The 22,033-nt window shown below is 36.3% G+C and overlaps 1 protein-coding gene across 3 annotated transcripts in view; it reads right to left on the bottom strand.

The window, feature by feature from the left end:
* The window catches only part of AFF3 (AF4/FMR2 family member 3), a 650,210-nt gene extending 634,878 nt beyond the window's left edge, over positions 1 to 15,332 (bottom strand). For 2 of the 3 annotated variants that reach the window (XM_031963629.1, XM_031963627.1), the window contains exon 1: positions 15,199 to 15,299. In XM_031963629.1, coding sequence (XP_031819489.1) covers positions 15,199 to 15,251 — 53 coding nt within the window. In that variant the 5' untranslated portion in view covers positions 15,252 to 15,299. Of the gene's footprint in view, positions 1 to 15,198 lie in introns of all 3 variants that reach the window. The other variant, XM_031963628.1, reaches the window with a different exon arrangement.
* Positions 15,333 to 22,033: the final 6,701 nt, after the last annotated feature.

Here is a 22,033-nt window from a genome sequence, read left to right on the forward strand (position 1 = left end):
GACTTCATAAGAAGCCTGGGTCATTCTAGGTCATGAAATGAGAGAGGAAACATGCTGGTACTGAACAAAGCAATGATCATAATGAAATAAAGAGCATTTAGTCATCTGAAGCAATGAAGCAGTACTAGACCTGACCCCTTAGTACCAAGGGCAATGAGATACTAGTAATGCTATCATAGAGATAAAGCATTAATTTAGAAACTCTTTAGGGTCACTAAAGCTCTGGGACGTTTAAGACTTGGGTTTTTAGTTTGTCTGAATTGGAAATAGAGATGGTGGTAGGTAGTATGTTTGTGTGCTTTGGAGGTGGCTATGAGAAGCAAAAGAGGGGGCCAGGAAGAATAATGTCATTGGGGACGTTGAAACGGAATTGAAACATGGAGGCTTTTTTCTTCCGTGGTGTTAAGATGTGGGCTTTGCTGGATATTTGAAAGGTTGATCCACCTGGCAGAATATCATTGCTTGCCCTCCTGGTTACTAGAGTTCTTTCCATTAGTAATGTGTGTAAATGTGTATTACAAGTATGTAACATCATAGTTTTAGAGAGATAAGGGACTCACGAAATGTTTTATTCCAACAACCTCATTTTTTAGTTTAAGTAGCTAAATCCAAGAGATATCAAATGAAGATAAATAGTAAATCTCAGTATGTACTTAAGTAGGATATGATGGGGAGGAAGAGAGAAGAAGGAGCAAAGGCAATCAGGATAAAGGGGCTTGCCTGGGGTGTTGAACTCAGATCCTTCGGACTACAGGACACTATCTATAATACCCCTTAGTTGTCCCACAGGATACAATTTTTTTAATCTAATATTGAAACTTCTCACTAATTACTCCATTTAATTCTAAATAGATGTGATTTACATTACCTGTGTTAATATACTAATAAGCATGAGACTGCCATATAAGTTCAAATATGGTGAAACTGCAATGGGAGATACAAAGAAGACTATGCCATAGTCCATGTTCTCTATGGAGGAAACTCCTACTCATTTTATCTTTCTCCAGGTTAATAAATGTGTATTTCATTCATTAAACTGGCACAGGCCTAAGGCCTAGAAAAAAAATTAGGCTAATCCTAAGAGAAATCAGGTCAAAATAAATTTAAGGGAAGTTGAAAATTCAACCTCTGGCAGTGGTTTTGTTCATCTCTAAGTCAGAGAATGATCACTGCTATCAGGTCTATCGGGTTACCATGAAAATAATTTTATCAGATTGATAGACTCTTTATTAAATCACCCTGAAAAGCTTATGTTTTCATAAAATTACAGGCTGACAGCTTTGGAGTCAGCCATCTAATCCAAACTCCTCTTTTTGATGATGAAGAAACTGAGACCCAAAGATTATGACGGACTTAAGATATAAGATCCTAGATTTTCTGCTTCTAAACCTTGCACACTTATTACTCACAAAGCTAATCCTAATCTTAATAATTTCTAAAAGAAGAAAATCTATAGATTCCTTCCTTTATCTGTTTCAATGTCTCACAACCTCTTGAATCAGGAAGCTATTCATTTTGTTTTGCCTAAATTCCCTCCTGATACAAATTAAGTTCATTTCCTCTTACCATTTCTTCAAAGATGGTTAACTTTTATATTAATAACCCTTTTTATGGAATCATAAAATCATAAGCCTAGAAAAGATGTCAGAGGTCATCTGGTTCATATCTATCATAGGCACAATGCTGAAAATAAACCTTAAGGAGTTCTATATGAAGAATACCTTATACAAAAACCCAGATTCTGTCTCTATGTTATTTTCACTCTTTTATTGCCATACTGTCATTATCGTTATTAATAAAGTTATAATCAGGTGTTGAGGTAGATTTCAGCAGCTGTGGTGAACAGTTGTTACCATTTCCTTCATCCATAAAACTTGTCAATGATGTGGTTTTATGACCATGCAAATAATTAAAAGAAAATAATATGTAGACAGTGTGCTTTTTCTAGATTTTAAGTACTGACAAACCAAGCACTACTGAAATATGAAAGGAAGTCATATTCAGTTCAGCTGCAGTGATGTCTCATTAATTAGAACTCTACTAATTCAAGATTTTCAATAAGGGAGACAGAGTATGGGATTTTAAGGGAGGTAAGAAGTTTTGGGGTTTTTTAAAGTGGTATAAATATGCACTCATAGGTATAGAGCTTGAAGGGACCTCAGAGATCATTTAGTCCAAATCATCATTTAAAGATGAGAAAACATATAGTTTAAATGATTTATCTGAAGTCTTGCATGTAGTAAGTGGAAGAACAAGGGTTTGAAGTCATTATGTCCACTGATTACACATCAATTCATTTTTTGTTTTCCTTTTTTACTGCAAAGCTTTTATTTTAGTGATATAATAATAATATATAACAAATGTTCTATTTTAAGTTACGTTTTTGTCCAATAACTTCTCATTTGTATTTTGGTACAAAGTTGTTTAATTTGGGGGTTAAGTGAATTTTTTAAACCTATGTGTATTATATATATGCATATGTGGGTTCATGAAGAGTTGAACATGACTGAAATAATTAAACAATATATATTTTTGCATGAATATATATACATAATATATTCATATATTTCTCTATCTCTTTCTATAGAAAGAGATGTAGACTTCCATTGATAGAAATAATAGGGACAGATGATATATGAATGATAGGTAGATGATAGATAGAGATAATAAATAGACAAAGAGACAAACCAAAATCTTAGCACTGAAACTTTAGGATAATATTGGACAACTTCCTTTTATAGTTGGGCAAACTAGAATGAAAGTTAAATGATACCAATATCACACAGCAAGTCAAGGCTAGAATTTATATTTAGTTGTATATATACATATATGTGTATGTGCATGTACATATATATCACTTAAATGTAATTAAATGATGAAAAATTATTCTAGTATTATGATTTTTCAGCGATTTGGAGAAAATATCCTGCCTTGTCTTGATTAATTCTGAATTAATGTGATTTTACTGATCTTCATTAGATGCTGATTTCCTGAGAGTAAAAAAGAAACTCACCCTGAATTGACCCACTTTAGGTTTTTCACTAATCCATTAAACAAATATTTACTTAGTACTTTTTGTTTATATTTTCTTTCCTGATATCTGATGCTTACACTTCTCTGTTTCCAAAGTCTGATATATTCCTCATAGGAATCATTATTCCAATTGCAAACATGCTAATTCAGCATACAGTTTACAACCCCTCCATTCCAGCTATCTTTCTTTCAATCATCCCTAAAAATTCCCAGGAAAAACGTGTGTGTGTGTGTGTGTGTGTGCGCGCGCGTGTGAGACAGGTCCATAAATCTGGAGGACTATGGGTCACTAAGAATGACTGGAACCATTAATGCTGAGTTTTATCAATATACATGAAACTTTGGGGCTCTAGGATGTCAACTTGTTCATCTAGGTAGCTGAGAGTTAAAAAATAATAATCTAGCCACCTCCTCAGTTTTCTTGGCGCTTCATTTGCACTCCTAATTTTCTATCCAGATATAAGAAGGAAAAGTAGTACATTTTCTTCCAGATTTAAATTTCAACTCCTCTGAACTCCTGAATATCTTAACTTCTGCTTGGGGCTTTAATATAAATAGGGGGACTGGGAAAGAAGCTAATATTCTGGTACCTCCCCTGCCAGTCAAAAGCTCCAATCCATTTACCCTGTGCATTGCAAGATTTTGAATCTGCTTTATTAAAAAAAAAAAAAAAAAACTAGGAGAAAAATCATCTGAAAGGGTTAATTCTTAAAGGAGGAAAAAACATAATATGTATTATATTAAAATAGCTCTTTTTGTTCCTCTTTCAAAATGAAATTGGACATTAATAGTAGGTCAGCACTGAGCAGCTTAAAATGCATTTTCAGGAACATAAACGTAATTTTGATACAAGACACTATAGACATCGCTCATGATAGCTGCACTGAGCTCTCAAAAAAACTCAACAACAGCCTCAGTCACAGCAGATCAGCACTATCCGGGTAATCCTTGCACTTTATTCATTTTTCCCTAAGCACAGTCAGTGCAGTTAAGGGTAAATGTTTCATCCTTATACACTTACACATGCATATATTCATGTGCTGCACCATGGTACGGAAATGAGCTAACAGATTATACAATTTGATTTCATATATCAGATCTATAAAAATACAAGGAAAGGGCATTGGTATGGATGTAAATTAGATTAGGATGATTTTTTCCCCATTCATTTTGATGCTACAGTGTATTTCCTCAGGAAGACAGTTTACCCTGGGGTCTCTTAACCTAGTCACCCAATCAGGTGGGTAACTTCTCTATCTACTACAAAATGGTGAATTAAGAAGGCTGTTCAGCATCCATGGGAAGAGATTATAGATTATAATATTTAGAATTAAAAGAAAATTTAGAGGTCATCTAATCATACTATATACTATATATACCATATACTATATATACTATACCTTTTAGCTAAGGTTAAGTGACTATGTTCACAAAGATAGAATGTGACTGAATCAAAACCTATCTCATTAAACTCAAAATATGGTTTTCATTCCACTACACAACACAGAAATGTTAGCTACCATGAGGAACCTGAGAAGACAGAAGGGACCATTAGTTACTCACCATATTCTCCATAGGACCATTACACTGATCTGGGCTTCTATTTCTATTTTGACTTGCTTCTTGATGCAGAAGCAAGGACTAGCAAAGACAATGATCTTTGTATTGTAAAGTCTACATGTAGTAAAACTCACCAATCACAACCTTTCAAAGAAATGACAAGGTAGTTCTCACCAGTCACATGAAATAAGAGGAAAGCTGGATATCACCATATATCTCTCTTCTCAATGACAGAAGGATTCCCAATTCCAAAATTCAGAATTGCTGAAAGCAATCATTCTTAAGTCTTACTTGCGTCAATCCTACTTGTGTTTCTGAATTTCTAGAGTTTAACATGTTTCACAACTTGGAATTTTCCTCAGCAATGAGGGATTCTTTACCTTGCAACATCCATCCATTACCATAACCAGAATTATCAACTTGGAAAATCTTTCCACCATTCCAGCCCTTTTCTCAAATTGGTGAATTCTTCCCAGTGCCAATTTTTCAACAAAGCCTAACCTGATCAACTTTCATTTTTCTCTCCACTATGCTTTTTACTTTCTGGACTTCAATATAATGCCCTTTTCTGTGTTTGAAGTATTCTTCCTCTTGAGGACAAGCCATTTTTTTTTCTTGCATTTGTACCCAGAACTTAGAACTAACTCTAGCATATAGTGCTTAATAAATGCTTTTGGTTTTTTTATGGTCATTTAGTAGCACCTTAGATTTCTGAAAGTTGAAATTTTGGCAGATAAGTAATGATAATTTCAACATTATTTAGTTTTACAGGCATCTTTTCCCTTATATTTTTTTCTTCTTCTTCCATCAGAGTACAAACCTATTGACCTTGGAGTGTGACAGATAGCCTATGCTTTTAATAAGGTTTTTTTCTAAATCATTTGACTAAGTTATTATTCATATTATTTCTTGAAATCTACTAAATGGCTTGAGTGTGCATGGAGAGGCATCAACAGTGCTTTTATAAATTGAGGCAATAAATAAATAAATGCATCCTTCACCACGGGTCTGGCCTATAACCCTTTTAAGCACCAAGCTCCAACGAAGGACGATGAGAATCTGACATTCAAAGGGTAGACTAAATTAGTGGAAGTTAATATTGCATTAGAAATGGTTAGATACAATTAATCAGACAACATATATGTTGAGCCATCATCATACAAGATAACATCACTGCCACTGGGCTTTGATGACAGCAAAACGCACAAGGGAGTCAAATCATACAGGAGAAATACTTAACTACCCAAGAAAAGATGGTCAAATTCTGACTCAAGTATTAGTACCACCCTGTCCTTCCTTGTTTCTCCTATATCCTATTTGAAGTAATTTGGCTTTCGATTTTTATTTTATCCAAAGCAAATTGGTAATCCCAAACTAATATAGAATAAAAGAATCTGTAAGTTAGAAGGGATCTCAGATCCATCTAGTCTACTTTGTGCTAAAACAAGAATTAATATCCAGTTTTTGCTCAAAAATGTCTAATGAGGGTAGGGATGTAGACCTGACAACCAGAAGAGTGATACATTTATAGTATGAACATATACACTTCATAAATCAGCAAATGCTACCAAACAAGGTTTGATTTATTGTTTTGTTGATTGTCTAGACTTAAGAAATAGGAAAATTAATGATGCTAATTAAAATGTCTTACAGTATAATTTTCCCCCTTTGGAGAGCCAGTTGTTAAACATTTATCAATATACCACTAATGGTAAACTTTTTCTTCCTAAGGCACTTGTGGATAGCTCTCATTTTCAAGGAATTTTATTTAATGAGCTGGAGAAGGAAATGGCAAACCACTCTAATATCTTTGCCAAGAAAATCCCAAATGGGGTCACGAACAGTCAGACACAACTGAAATGATTGAACAACAATAAAATCTTTGCTTCAAAAGTAAATTTGCCTCTTAGAAACTTCCCCTTTTGATCCTAATTTTGCCTTCTGGGGACAAGAAAAACAAATCCATTCCCTCTTCCATGTTCAAACATTTGAAAATAGTTATGTTCCCTAAATATATTCTTTTCATGTTAAATATTCTCAACTCTTTCAAATCTTTCTCATATTCCATAAGCTTAAAGTCCTTCATTACCCTAGTTGTCCTTTCCTGGATACTCCCCAGTTTTAATGTCCTTACTCAAAGGTGACATCTCAAATTGACTACAATACTATAATGTTGCCTGACCAGGGAAGAGAACAGCATCTCCCTCATCTCCCTAGTCCTGAACACCATGCTCCAATACAAACAGCCCATGACTAAGTTATTTGTCTTAGATGCTTTATCTCACTGTTGACTCATAGTGAACTTGCAGTCAACTAAAAGCCTTGTATCATTTTCCCCCTTCAGATATACAACTGTCTAGGTATACCTCCACAATTTTGAATGTGTAAAGTTCATGTTTTTTTAACATAACTATAAGACATCACAGTTATCTCTATTAAATTTCATTGTTATTAGCTACAGTTTAATGTTCTAGCCTGTTGAGATCTTCTGGAATTTTAACTTTGTAATTTATTGAATTCTCTATCCCTCATAGATTTGTGCTATCCACAAATTTGACAAGCATACCCCCTATTCCTTTATCCAAGTTGCCAATGAATTCCCTTACCTAAACCCCACTCTCCATTACTTCACAGTATGTTTCTAAGACTCATGGCCCTACTGTTCTTTAGTATGCTTCACAAATGAAAATTGATTTTAACATGTCTAAACAAAACCCAATTAGGATGGTGAATGCATACTCTCTTTTCTCAAATCCCAGAGCATACGTCAAAGCAAAATAGAGACCACCATCACTCTCTTCTATGTTACCCCCTTGGTATAATATAACCCTTTGTCCATATTTTCCTCATATAACAGGATATAGGGAATTTTCAGTGAATCTGTCCAATAATACTGCAGCTAGGTCTGACAACTTAGTGTATTTGCACTCAGAATAATGATTGTGGAAGGTGGCATGTGGCACATATAAGGGGGTATCTAAGGCTGATGGCATTCATTCTGTGCTCCAGAGAGAGGGCAAGGTTGTCTTTCTAACAGGACACTAGGGAAAAAACAATTTCCAGCCTTGGTCCCAAGACAGTAGTACAGTGATTCTGTAAAGAAATGTTCCCCAGAGTCCTTGGAAGAAAAATAACTTATCCTGGGACTTGGGTGTCTGTTAGAGATTCCAAAAGATCCCTGACAAACCAAAAAGTGTTGAAAAGTCTAACTGTAGCCGGTAGCACAATTTTATTCCCTGATAAGCTGCTGTGGTAGCTGGAGGATCCCAAGTGTGAAGAGCAGATACAAACAATTGAAGTAGTAGAAATGATGGTTAACCCATTTATTCCTGAATTTATTTTTTTCCATGGAAGTCTTTGTTTTATTTTGTTTTTAATTTCCTACCATATATTGTCCCCACTTGGGCCCAATTAGACCAAGAAACAAAACAAAGTAAAAATCACATCAGGATTTTATTTGACAGAAAGGCTCAGAATAATAAAAATAAATGCCGGACCAAAATGTAACCTTCAGGCATTGTGGAATGCTAATGTTATTCTATAAAAATCCAGCCCTCCTCCCCCCACGAACTCTTCCACAATTCATTCTCAGGCTGCATCCCCAGAGAAGAGAATCCAGTATTTCCAAATAGCTTTTGAATGTCAAAGGGACCTTCACTCCCAGGTGACAGCTATTTCAACTGACACATAGCACCTAAGGTTCCAAAATAAATATCTTAAGCCTTAGTCATTCCTTCACAAACATGCAAAATCCTCAGAATTCCATAGGATAACAAACCCTTATTTCAAAAATAAGCTGTGAAGTTTAAGAAAGTAAAAGCAGATCTGTTATTTCCCAAGGTCGATGCTTATTAACCTGTGCAGAGAGGACTACTTTTTAAGTAAACTACTGGAGAGCTAATTAGCATTTCAATGAGAGATGATGCCAAATCTTCTCTGAAGCTCCACAGATAGGAAAACAGCTCAGGTGTGACAAGAGCAATTTACCTAAGACTCTCATACCCCCATAGGAATCTCCTGTAGAACTTTTGAAAATTATTATCTTGTCTACATAAAAGGTAACTCCAAATTATTCTTAAGCATACAAAAGACAAAACTGAGGTATTAGAAGAAACTGTTCTCAGAGAAAGTTATTTCAAATCAATTGTTTGTCCAGCCATAATAATGATGAGACCCATTGGGGAGAAATTAAAAGCATGTATTTACCCCTTACCATTGGGATATGAAAGACATAAAATATAAAAATGAATTTTGCATTATCCAAAATTTGTTATCTTCTACTAATACATACAGTCAAAGAATTTATAATTAAAAGGGATCTTAGGTTTGATTTTTGTCAAATGCACTGCAGAAATCACTTCTATAGCTCAGAGATGGTTATCCAACTTCTCCTTGAATACCGCTGGAGAAGGAGAGGACCCTAAACCCTCAAGCAGTTCATTACATATTTGGACAGTTCTAAATTTTAGAAAGTCCTTCCTTCTACTGAGATGAAATCTATCCCTGTAACTTCTACTTATTCATTTTAGCTCTGCCTTCTAGAAATTCACAAATCAAATCTATTCCTCTTCTAAATGATGTGATTTTAGACTTTTTCCCACCATCCTATATATTAATTTCTATGAAACAAAGCAATGATTGACTTGATAAATTTAATAACATCCATGTGACTAAATGAAATCACTCAATAGGATAGTTCATTTATTTTCAGAAAAATGTTAAGATGATTTAATAATTAAATACTTGCATGCATTAGTAGTACAACCATAAATAGTATTGTATTTTTCTGCTATGTATATGCATATTATACAAGAGGTAGTCTAGCCTAATGAACTGAGAGCTCACCTTCTGAGTCAGGAAGATCTGAATTCAAATGCTGCCTCTAAGACATACTGACTATGCTTTTACAGCCTGTTCATATACCATTTTAAATAGCTGTCAGTGTTGCAAGTAATGTCGAAAGATTGCAAGCTGCAGAGAAGGTGTTGATTTGCATGGGGAGAGGAAAACAAAATTTCCCTGGAATATTCTCAAAGATGGAACACTAAACTGGATGGGCCACATGTCTAACCCAATAAGGGTTTTTTTTTTTTAAATTAAGCTTTTGAGGGGAAGAATAATCATATTTAGTATCCATGGAGCAATTGATAATATTATTTAACATCACAACTTTGAGAGGAATATCATTATGACGGCTCCCATTTCCTAAGTGATTCAGGATGGAGAATAATTGCCTAAAGCAAAACAGAGTCAGAGCTGGAGACAGTCAAATTCACAGATTTTACTTAAATTCCTAGGTTAAGAGAATAGGCAACCCTGAAAATAAGTTTGTAGTTTTTATTTATAAATACACAGTGATCATAAAATGCTATTAAATCATAGTTCATGTTTTTGTTTTTGTCACCAGTGACTTTGATATCATAATAGTATTTTAAATTGTATTTTGGTTGAATGTTGTTTTATTCTATTCACTATAAAAATTCTTGTTTGAAAGGTTACTTGTTTTTTTGTGGAGTTTTGTAGTGTTTTCATTTCAATGTGATTTTAACCCTGTTCTTTCCAAAGAACCTTTTTGAGACCAAGAAATGTAAAACTTAGTAATTGGTCTATTTTTGTCTTTGTATGACTTTTCTCAGAATTATATTTTTATCCTTTCACAATACTTTTCTTCAATATTTCAGAGATATATAATTTCATCATTGTAGGTACAATTTGTACTGGCATCAGGTACAACCCTTTATAAGTTAGAAGGTAGTCTTTGAGAGGTGCTATGGCTGACAAATTTATCACCCCATGGCCAGCCTAGTGAATAGTCTCTCCATATTTAGCCAAGATGATTCTCAGAAAACAGACCTGTACACTATTGCTGGGATGATCCTTGAAATGTTTCAGACTGATAGTCTTAGCATATCCACTATTCTCCACTATTCTACAGTGAGATATACAAATAGGACTTTATTCTTAATATTCTGCATTTCACAAGAGAATCCAGACCATAAGAAAGAAACACTTCATCATGAATAACATATCCATCATCTTCATTTTAGTAAGCACCCACCTACACACACAATATGTGCTGATTGTAGATATAGTAGAGAAAGGATGGATATTAAATACTTCATTTACTGTAATTATGAAAGCTTTATCTTAAGGGGGAAAGTTAACACAGAAAGTATTTGGGTAAAACTGAATCAATATTGGCTTATCTTCAATTAAATTCAGATCAATAAACATCTATTCAACATCTATTTTATACAAGACATTGTCCCCTAAGTTCTGGAGACACAAAAATAGACATGACACTAATACTGCCCTCGAGAATCTTTGAATATAACAGAGCAGATAGAACATGTCCATAAATATGATATAAACAATAGCAAAATTTTTAATTTTGAATGAATATCTTCAGAGTCTAGATAAAGTAGTAGTAGTAGTAGTAGAAGTAGTAGCAGCAGCAAAGCATTGACAGTGGTAGTGATCGTGATGGTATGGTGGTGGTATTTGTATCTTTATATCTTTAATATTTTACATAATATTTAACATGTATTGCCTAGTTTATTTAAAGAGGTCAAATTAGAATTTTCAATAAGTTATTTTGGAAAGCAAAAGCTGTTTCCTTCAGTTTCTCAAATCATGTTATATCTGAAAATATTTTATGTATTGTAGAAAATGCTGTATCAAAATCATTTTTTTTTGTCATGAATTAATTGGTAATTGTAATTTTACCATTTCTAGAATGTGAGCTACTTGGATGGACAGTCAGGGACTGTCTTACTTTTGTGCCTTCAATATACCGAGTACTAGCACTCTGCTCATAGTAATTCCTGAATATATGCTCACTTAACAGAGCTAGCCCATTCAGAGAGACAATGAGGCTACTGCCATCCTAGTGAAGAGTGTATATTGTCGTCTGTATGTGCTACAGAGGGAAAAAAGTGGAAGTTGATGCTATAGTAAAGGCTTCAGAAAGTTCCGATAAAGGCCAAAATTGGTCAAGAGTAGAACAGGAAGACTAAGAGGTCCTTTAAGCCTAACTATAGGAAAAAATCATCAAAGCAGACTCATGGGCAAGAAATGGAAAGGTACCTATTCTTAGATTATCTGTCTTATTTACTTTTCTTAAACAGTAGCTATGAAATGGTAGACGAAACTAGGAGTCACAATGCAACTTTTATGATAAATTTTAAGTAAAAAGTTGGAGCAGCGATCTGCTCCATAATTTAGACTTCAAAAGCTGTTACTTAGAATTAAAGAGAGGTTTTGCTTAGGTTAGTCTATATTGTCTAGCTAAGTTATCAAATTTATCCAGTAACAAGTGGACTAAATTCTTCATTTTGCCTGCATTAAACACAGCCTTAAACCATTTGGGGATATCTATATAAATAGTTCTTTGACCACTAAGCTTCCACTATGCTATTTCAGATGCAATGTTAAGGCATCACTGACAGACCACAACTTATTTTGTGGGAAGAGGGGGAAAAAAGCTTGCCAATTAAGAAAATGATTTTGATTGACTTCTAATTCCATTTTTCTATTAGAAAAAAAAAGACTAAAAATTGGATTTTCTTGTTCTGAATAATCAAGAAAAAAAAGTCCCCCCCTTTATTTAACTCATGCTATGCTAGTTTTAGATTTACTTTGGCTGATAAAGAAAAATTATACATTTTTTATTCTGAAATGTTTTTCTTCAAGTATATATTAACTTTTGTTTTAAAAATTATAACTATCAATAACACTAAACTTTGCCAATATAATTCTAAAATTGCTTTGGCCAGCTATAAATTTTTAAGCTCCATAAATGCCAAAGAAGTTACATTCATATATATGTATATGTAGAGAGAGAGATATAGATATAGATAGATAGATAGATACACATATATATACATAGATAGATATATGCACACATACATATTATGCAATGTAAATTGTACATATATACACATACATACACATATGTGTGCATATATATGTATGTGTATATATGATTTGAAGATTTTTGTTTTTATTTTTTAATGGAAGACAATATCCAAAAACTCAGAATAAGTTTAACTGAATTACCGTTTGACTTCATGAATATATATGCTAATCCTACTTCACAGAACTCAGTATCAGAGAAAATCTGAGAAAGCTTCTAGTTTAATCTCTAAAAAATGTGGAATCCATTCTCCAAATATAGTTCTTTAAAAAAAATTACTCTAAATCACAAATTTATTAACTATTGTGAAATGTGAATTCGTATCTGGTTTGAAAAATCAGAAATATTGCCCCAATCATATCAAACACATGAAATGGGGACTAGAGCTGTATATGGATCTCCCAGATGAGGAAATTCTAATAGTGCAGATCATAACTTTCTCTACTATTTATGGTTTTAAAATGTTTAATAGAATAGCTTGAACAAGATCAACTAGCCAATATGTGCCAAGAAGTAGGACCTGAATTCAGGTCCTCCTAGTTTTAAGGCTATCTTTCTTCCAATTATGCTTCTCCTGATCTTTTTTTAAAGATTAAAAGAAAAGAACAGAAAATCTGATCATATATGCCTGGACTTTAAATTTTTTTTTCTTTTTACTTCTTTAGATTGTTGAAAAATAATAAATGCTTTGGAGTTAATCCACAGTAATGATTAACTACCTTTTAGAAGCCAAAGGGTTGTTTCTGTTTCATTTTCAGTTAGCAAATGGACAGCAGCATCCAAAAGAGTCTGAAATAATAAATCATTCTCCATGCCTGGAAAACTGCCCTTTAAATTGAGCTAAACTCATTTTAAGAATACATTTGTACCTGGAAAGATTTTGCATTTATTCCAAGACTCAACATGACAAAGATATAAATTCCTGCAATAAAAGGCAGTATAGCTGAAAAGCTAAAATAACCTCAAGTACAGGAGCCATGAACAGCCCCATGGTAATTAGTATCTATTTACAATAATAGCATGTTTCATAGTCATAGTCTATTGGCTCTTTGAAGTTTCCCAACTTAATGTATAAAAGTTTTATTTCATTAAGGCCCATCTTTGTGTGTTATTAAGAGGCAACTTTATGAGCAGGAAGCTGCCCTAATCATGAGATTTTTAAGAAGAGGCTATTCAGTAAAGCTTTGGCTTTTGTGTTCAAGTTTTTGGCTACACCTGTCATTGAAAATATAAAATACAATCACCAAAACATTAAATAAGAAAGGACAAGGAACCCAGTCCTAATATGTTCTGTGGAATTTATATACCAGTGTACCCCCAAACAACATGTTTCACATTTTAAACAATGGGTGCTAACAGCAAAGCACTTTTGAGTTTTAAAGACATGTGAACATTTAGCTGATCTGAAGTAGAAAAAGAAAAAAAAAAGGAAATTGTCCAACTCTACAAATAAGTGATTACCAGAGGTACGATAACAACAACAATAATAATAACAACAAAATGCAGCTAATATGCTCGTTCCAGCACATGCTTGTTCCAGCATATGTTCATCCCGGTAAATATGAAACACAACACAAGTTCCTCTAGGAATGTGCAGGCAGTAATTTCACTACCTGAAGAGAAAGGTTCCAAACATTTAACAGATAGTGAAGGGATGGAGAGGGGGGATCGAGGGGGATGATGAAGCAGCCAATAGGATTTTTAAGACAACCGCAACTAGAATTAAACTGCTTCAAGCACCTTTTTTACGAACAGCAGCTACTCGTTATGGGAAGTCAATGCAACAGAACGGGGAGATTTGTCCCTGGCTCCCCATCCTCATACTGCAAGCAGCAAGCATCGAATAAAGGGATAAATGGGAGGGGGTGCTAGGTTGGGGTTGGGAAGTAGGAGGAGCAGAACAGCAGAAGTTGATGGGTGGGATAGGGATGAAGAGAGGGGGCCCAGAGGAATTATAAACCTCGAGGAATCCGTCTCCCTAAACCAACATCTCTGGAATTCCCCCATTGAAGATACTCATCTCTTCTCCTGGCTGCACTTTTCCTTCTCAGGTGGGTGGGTACTGGAGGAGAAAAAAGGAAGCCAGCAAGGTCCGGAAGGGATGGGAGACGAGGAGGGGGTGGGGGCAACCAAGCATCCTACAGGGCACAGTGCTCCGCAGCACCAACTCCAGGACACTGCTGGTCTGAACTAGTTGGGGGAGGGAGGGTGAGAGGTGAGAGAAGGGAGGAGGGGGTGAAGAGAAGGGGCGGAAGAAAGACGAGGGATTGCTTCCCTAGGCACCAAAGACATGTTCTAGAAACTGGTTTCCTTCTTGTCTTCCCTTCTGTTCCCCTTCCGGGCTGAGCTTCGCCCCTCACTCCTCAGACTATTGGCCCCTTGGGCTGAAGAGGCCAGAGTGGGAAGTGGGGAGGAGAACGAGAAGCTGGGGAAGCGGAGGAGAGGGTGCATTCATAGGCTGGGGGAGGCACGAGAGAGGAGCAAAAAAAAAAAAGGGGGCAGAGAAACCCCCTCAGATGAATCCCGACCTCTTTACATCCCCCCCACCCCATAGTGATCGACAGACATCCCCCTTCCCCGGTGCCTCAGGTGCAGCAGCAGCAGCAGTTGCAGAAGGAAGCCGAGCAGCCTTCAATCCTCCCCTCCCCTCCTCCCGCTGCCTGTCAAAGGCAGAGAGTGTCAGGACTCACCACAGAGACTCCAAGTCCCATTCCTGAAGCAGGGCTAAGTCGAAGCTGTCCATGGTGGGATGTGTCAGCGCTGCCGCTGCCGCTGCCGCCGCCGCCGCAACCCAGGCTGCCGCTGCTGCTGAAACTGCTGCTTCTGTAGCTGCTGCTGGGGCGCTGCAATGAGAACAGTGCGTTCAAGGTGCATCTTAACTGCGCCGAGGAGAGAAAAGCCCCCCTCTGCCTGGCTGCCTCCCTCCCTCCTTCCTTCCCTCCTCCCCCTTTGCTTCCCTCCTCCCCGCCCCTCTCCTCTCCCTGCTCTCCTTTCCCTGCTTCCCCTCCCAGGAGGGTGGCTGTGGGGCTTTCTCAGGCTCTCAGTCTCCCCCCACCTCCCCCTTGCCTTCTCTGCACGCAGGCAGCCAGAGAGCAGCGGCAGACACACACACACACACACACACACACACACACACACACACTCACTCCAGAGAGCTCTCCTCCCCCACTCTCCTTCTCTGCTTTATCCTCCTCCCTTCCTCCCAAGCTCCCTCCCCCTCGAGCGCAGCCACTCGCCCACTGGCGGCTCTCTCTGCTGTTGCTGCTGTCCTCTGCCTCTCTCCAGCCTTCCTTTTCTCCTCCGAGAGGTGTGTGTGTATGTGTGTATGTGTGTGTGTGTATGCGCGCGCGCATGTGTGTGTGACTCACTCGAGACGGGCGCCCTCCCTGTGCACGCTGCAAAAAACCCAACAGCTGCTCCTCTGTCTCTCTCGCCCCCCCTCCCCCCCCCCCCCCCCCCCCCAATCCCCGTCAGGCTCTTAGGTATCTGGCTGTACTAGCAGGCCACACTTCATATTTGTGGCGTCTTTCTTGTATTTTTCTTTGCACTTGACTCTTTCTCTGCCGTAGAGTAGCCAAAGTGTTCTGTGAGTGGGCGAAGAATTTAAAAAAAGGGCATCGAAGGACTCCTGGGGGCCCTTGAATGCCTTCCAACCCGACTCTTCCATCACAATTTCTTTCTCTTCCGCTCATCCCCACCCCCCATCCTTTCCCAGCTCGGACTTGGTCTTTACACACTTCTTTTCCTTTCTTAGAATTCATTTGACCCTCGGGAGAAGCCCCTTTTAGGCAGGGTTGACCGCTTCTGCATACCTGGAGGAAGTGATGGGGAAATTCCCTTGACCCTGAAGGAAAGATCGGGGTTAACTTGTGAAGCTTTCCAGCGGCGAAGTAAACAGCTCATTTAAAATTTCTCAAGTTAATAAAGTTAAGTGAATAAATGAGAAGGAGAGGCAGGAAATCACTTCCAAGGGGACTTGATCAAAAGCTGTGATTTGTTTTTTAGTAAAAGGCCTGGCATATGAATTGTTACAATACTCTGAACCATCCTTTCCCCGGTCTTTTTTTTTTTCTTTCCGTTTTTCATTGGGGGGGGGGGGGGGGGGAGGGCTGTCTTCAGTGGCGAAAACTCATCCCACCTAATTTCTATCTGATTTATTCGACACTCCTTTAAGAAATAATATACTGTTATAATTAAGTTAAGTGATAAGAAATTCAGTTTCTTGCAAGAATGATAGGACAGCCTTTGTGTTTAAGTTATCTTTTCTATTAATATAGTTCTACTTCTTTTAGCACTTCAACAGATTTGTGGATTCTTTTTTGTAGATAAACTTCTTCGGGGAAATCCTAGAAACCATCTTCCCTCTCCTTTCTTGTGTACCTTTATAATTTGCAATAACAACAAAGAAACAAACAAAAAAAAATCAATAAAAACAACAAAATAACCCACCATCTGGTAGTCAATCTCCTTTTGATAAACCTCTTCAAACTTGTCCAGGTTACTCTAAAAAGGTACACCAGGCACCTTTACAGTTTAGCAGCTTTGGAAGACAAGAGTCATTTCTATGACATCATGTAGCGTAGGAGTAGTAACTTAGTGAAAGATCATTATTACATCCCTAAATTAAAATTATTTACCCTCTTAAATTGGTTTAGCCAGAAACATGTTTAGGAATGTATTTCTAGGATGCAGTTACAATGTTAACACACTTACACAGTTATAGTTACAATAGCTTTTTTTAATATATTGTAGTATACAGAAATTAAGGTTCTTTCTCAGTTCTTCTGGGTTCACTTCTTGGTTGCAGATGGTCTATGTTTATACCTTCAGGAGGGGTCCTTAGAAGCATAGATACAGAGTCAAAAGGGATCTGATAGTACATCTATACATCCAACCCTTGTATTTTACAGGTAAGGAAACTGAGGCTTATAGGGTTATACATATAATGTGATACAACCAGGATTCAAACTCAGTTTCTGTATCTTAAATTTTGGGCTCTTTTCCATGTATTACACTGCCTGGTATGAATGGGGAAGAAATAAGATATCTAAAGTGAGTATCAAGAGTGGAGATTAAATAAAGTTTTCATCTTCCTGAGCATAATGGCAAATTTCAAAACTCCTCTCCCAAATGTCCTAAATGGAGAGAGTCCTCTTGCTCCATCAGCAACAAGGAGAAATGCCAAATTCACATTTTGGAATGAGACTCTTAGATGACTGGAGACCCTTGTGAAAATTATATAATCCCCCCATTCCTTAGTCAGATTGTAAAATAATCCTTAAAGACTTCACTAGCCTCAAGAAAGGTGGTTTAAAAATTAATGAGGTAATGTCTATAATAGATTTGAAAAATGAAAGAATTAATAAAAAATGCTGAATGTTATTTGACATAACCTGATAACACAAAGCTTTTCCAGTTTGGTTGGATATGGGTGTCTTAGACAGTGACTCAATTATTACAGTTCTATAAAGACAGTGGTTCTCATTTTTTATAATCGTCCCCTGCCCTTGTCATACATTTATTTTTGAACTGATTACTTCTTTATTAGCATTGATGGATATAGAATTTAGACCTGGAAGGATCTTCTAATTCAGTTCCCTCCTTTAGCAAATGAAGGGTCTGAGGCATGGAACTAGTTAGTGTTACAGCTTGGACTAAAACTTGAGTCTCTGTCTAGACCAAATTACCTTCCTATGAGTCAAAGGGAGAAAAAATAAATAAATTAAGATGGAATCTGCTGAGAGAGGACTGATTGAATCACAGACAAATAAGGTTCAGAAAATGTGAAAAAGACATGTTTTAGAAATTCACTTGTTACTATACAATCTAGAAATTCTACACATCTTTCAAACCTCCACCCTAGTATGAGAGAATAACAAGGCTAAAAAAGAACAGAGAATGTTAATATTAGAGAAAATACAGGTGTGAGAAGTAGGATTCCCAAACCACAGCCTACTCTATAATACATTTAGATAAATCTGTCTTCATAATAACTCTTTAACATAAACCTTTGAAATGTTTACACAGGCAAAAGTGAGATGCATGAGACATCAAGTCAGTGCTCTCAGGGAACAAAGGAGAAAGAGAAGAGAGGAAAGGGGGAAAAGAAAGAAAGAGACTGACAGACTGGTAACTATGGAAGAACTCTTTAAAAAGGAATATTCCCAGTACTCCCAGTACTTTGAAACTGTCCAATGCATAACCATCAAGAGGACTATTTGGGAAGCCTCAAATGAAAGTAATGTCTCTGCTCACTTACAAATCTGACATTCCTTTCCTTTCCCATCAAATACGTTTATACCAATGACTTCTTGAAAACAAAACTGATTTGAGGGTTCTGATTCTGTGTATTGATGCTAGGTATCTACCCCTTTAATGTAGACTAAAGGATAAATAAGTGGTACCAGAGAAGAAAAAGACTAAAACCCTTCCCCTTTTTTTTTTTTAAAATAAGGGCTATTTCAGCAGCTTAAAGGTATTACAATATATTCTGGAATGAAATCTCTGAAATGGCTAGTAAATGGAGTAATACATTGATCTGTATTTTATTTATTTCTTTGTTATAGCTTTTTATTTTTCCAAATACATGTAAAGATAAATTTTCAACATTCACCTTTACAGTGATCTGTATTTTAATGTAAATAATCTCTCATTTTGATATATTAGTATATGTGAGACTACAGCAATTTAGGTTTGGGTGTTTAAAAACATTTCTTCCAGAATAACAAATATTTTCATATTGAGACTGCAATGTGACATAAAATTACTCTTAATATTATAATTCTATGAATATATATTCATCCATTGAAGAATGAACATGGATCATCTATTGAATAAAATGGGAGAATTTTGAAGACTCTAAGATCATAGTTATAGAAAACATTTTTACTAGTATATTATGTAAACAAGTCTAACCGATTTGTATTAAAGTTCAAATATGAAAAAGTTAATAGGAAGAATTCAAAGAAAGTCTTTATTATTATTCATTCTTATTTATTTGGCTTATTAATCTATTATCCTTAAGTCTCTGGGCACACATATCAAAATGAGAAGAGAGTCTAAGTGACCAAAAATGTAAATTCTTCATTTAAGGCAAAATGGGAGTCAGATCTTCATACATCTTAGAAAAGACACTACCTAAAAGAGTAAAAATTTCCTAAATAAACAGGGTACTACACAAATGTTCCTTCAGTCAGTGATTGTTTCTCTTTGGTAAATTCCAACAAGTAGATATGCTATGTTGGCCTTTGTGCAGACTAAAGAGGGTCTTGTGACCTGGGAAACTTCTCTCCTGGGAGGAATCCAAACAATACAACTATAATCTCAATACTCAGGAGTCTATATGAGAGGGTATGTAAGAGGGAAAGAGTAAAATTGGTAGGAAGAATTTTTCTAGATTTTAGAACTGGTACTCTTTAAAAAACAAAACAAAACAAACAAAAGTCACCCATACCCAGAAAAGATAACATGGCTCAGTTTATTATACCAAAATATCAGAACTAGATTTAATTAAATTTCTTAGTTCTATACTTTTTTTAGTTTTTTGTTTTTTAAGGGAAAGGAGATGAATGGAGGGACTTTTTTTTAGATCATATATATAAAATGAAGAGCTAGCATATAGTACCTCAACTGATCTAAGAGAAGAAGTTCCCCCTCTTTTTCTTTATGCTACTACTCATGTCCTGCCAAAAAACAAAATTAGATCTCCAAAAATCTCCTAATATATCATGAACAAAAAGATAGTATCCAGAATTTCAGAGTCTTAAAGAGGACTGGTTCCTTGGATTAGGGCCTAAGAAAAGGGAAACCAAAGAAAACCACAAGCTGCTTAAAGAGCTAGCATTTTATAATGGTGGCAGGAATTAACCCCATAGGAAACCATTCTTTATTATAATGTTATCTAATAATAACACAAATGTATTTGATACTTTTCTCAATAATCCTGTGTCCTAGATAGGTATTATCCTTATGTTAGAGATGAAGAAAGACTTCCTCAAGATCATACTGTCATTAAGTGATAGAATGTGGTTTTGAATTCAGATCTTTTCATTCCAATTCCTGAGGCTAAGTGTCACTATAACATATTATGCTGCTAAAATCTGTCTCTTACCCTTTCTCAATAGCACTAATTCCCAACCTGTGGGCTAAGGACCCCTAGAGGACCACAGGGTTATTGCAGGGGGTGCTTATATCTTCTTTGTATATCTGTATGTCTGTGTGTACACACACACACACACACACACACACACACACAAGCATAGTACTTTTGTTCTTTATTTAGTTCCAACAAAATATGCAGTGTGACTCATAATAAATAAGCAGATGTACCTTCTGTAGACTGAATAATGTCTCACACATCTATATTGCTATTTTCCAAATTATGTAGATGTTGAGATTAACAAAATACAAATTATTTAAAATTGTTGATAAATTTGTTGTAGCTTTTTGTCATCATGTACTTTCCTCAGTCAAAGTATACTAATAGCACATTGGAGGGCAGGGCTGGAAATGTTTCATTGTTAATAAAAAGATCCCTTGAATTCTTTCCCAGTTTATTTTCATTTTTATATAATATATTTAAACTCCACACCCAATATCATCCACTGGGCTCAAAAAGGAGCATTAGGGAACTCTCTAATAAATTCACCACCTTGGAGTGCAAAAAAAAAAAAAACAAAAACAAAAACAAAAAAACAAACACTACCAGAGAAGCCAAATGACTGAAGAGGCTTCTGATTCTTAGAGTAGTATTCTCATTGTTGTTGCATGTCCTTTGTTCTCAAAGGGGATCATCACATCGGGAAGCTGATACCATGACATGCAAGTGAATTGGATTTAAGTAAAGGAGAGCTGTGTAAGGTCACCTGCCTCACTTTCCCCTCCAGAGCCATCTGGGACAAGGGGCAGATAAAGATCAAAACAACTAGAGATGGCCTTGGAAGAAATGGGAGATCTTGACCTTTTTAAACTGAGATCTTCAGCACGTCTCAGTTTGATCTGTTCAGTGATTAAGGCTGGGTAGCAACTGAGGCAAAGAATCTCCCCTTTCACTTAGTCCAAAAAAATCTAAAAGAATAAATGAATGAATAACTGTGGGAGGGAAAGATCCTCAGAGTTTCTGACCAAAGAAGAAATGATTGCTATTTTCATTCAATCTTAGTCAATCTGAATCCAAACAAAGACCCAAAGGGGCTTGTCCTAAGACCTAATGGTGGCCAATTACTCCTCAATGCCCATTTCCAGTCTGTTTTATGGGACATAATCTCTGAGGGAAGAGCCCATGAAGCAGGACCATAAAGCTTCTGTGTTTAACCATATCCCCAACTCTCAGTGCTACCTTCTTTTTTGTTAAAGGGCTTCCTTCTGTGAAGGGGGAAGAAGGAAGGAAGAAAGGAAGGAAGGAAGGAAGGAAGGAAGGGAGGGAGGGAGGGAGGGAGGGAGGAAGAGAAGGAGGGAGAGAGGGAAAGAGGAAAGAAGAGAGGGAGGGAGGGAGGCACTAAGGAAAGGGAATGGAAGGGAAAGAAG

This window comes from Sarcophilus harrisii, chromosome 3, assembly GCF_902635505.1.
Source record: "Sarcophilus harrisii chromosome 3, mSarHar1.11, whole genome shotgun sequence".
In the NCBI taxonomy this organism is placed as follows: domain Eukaryota; kingdom Metazoa; phylum Chordata; class Mammalia; order Dasyuromorphia; family Dasyuridae; genus Sarcophilus; species Sarcophilus harrisii.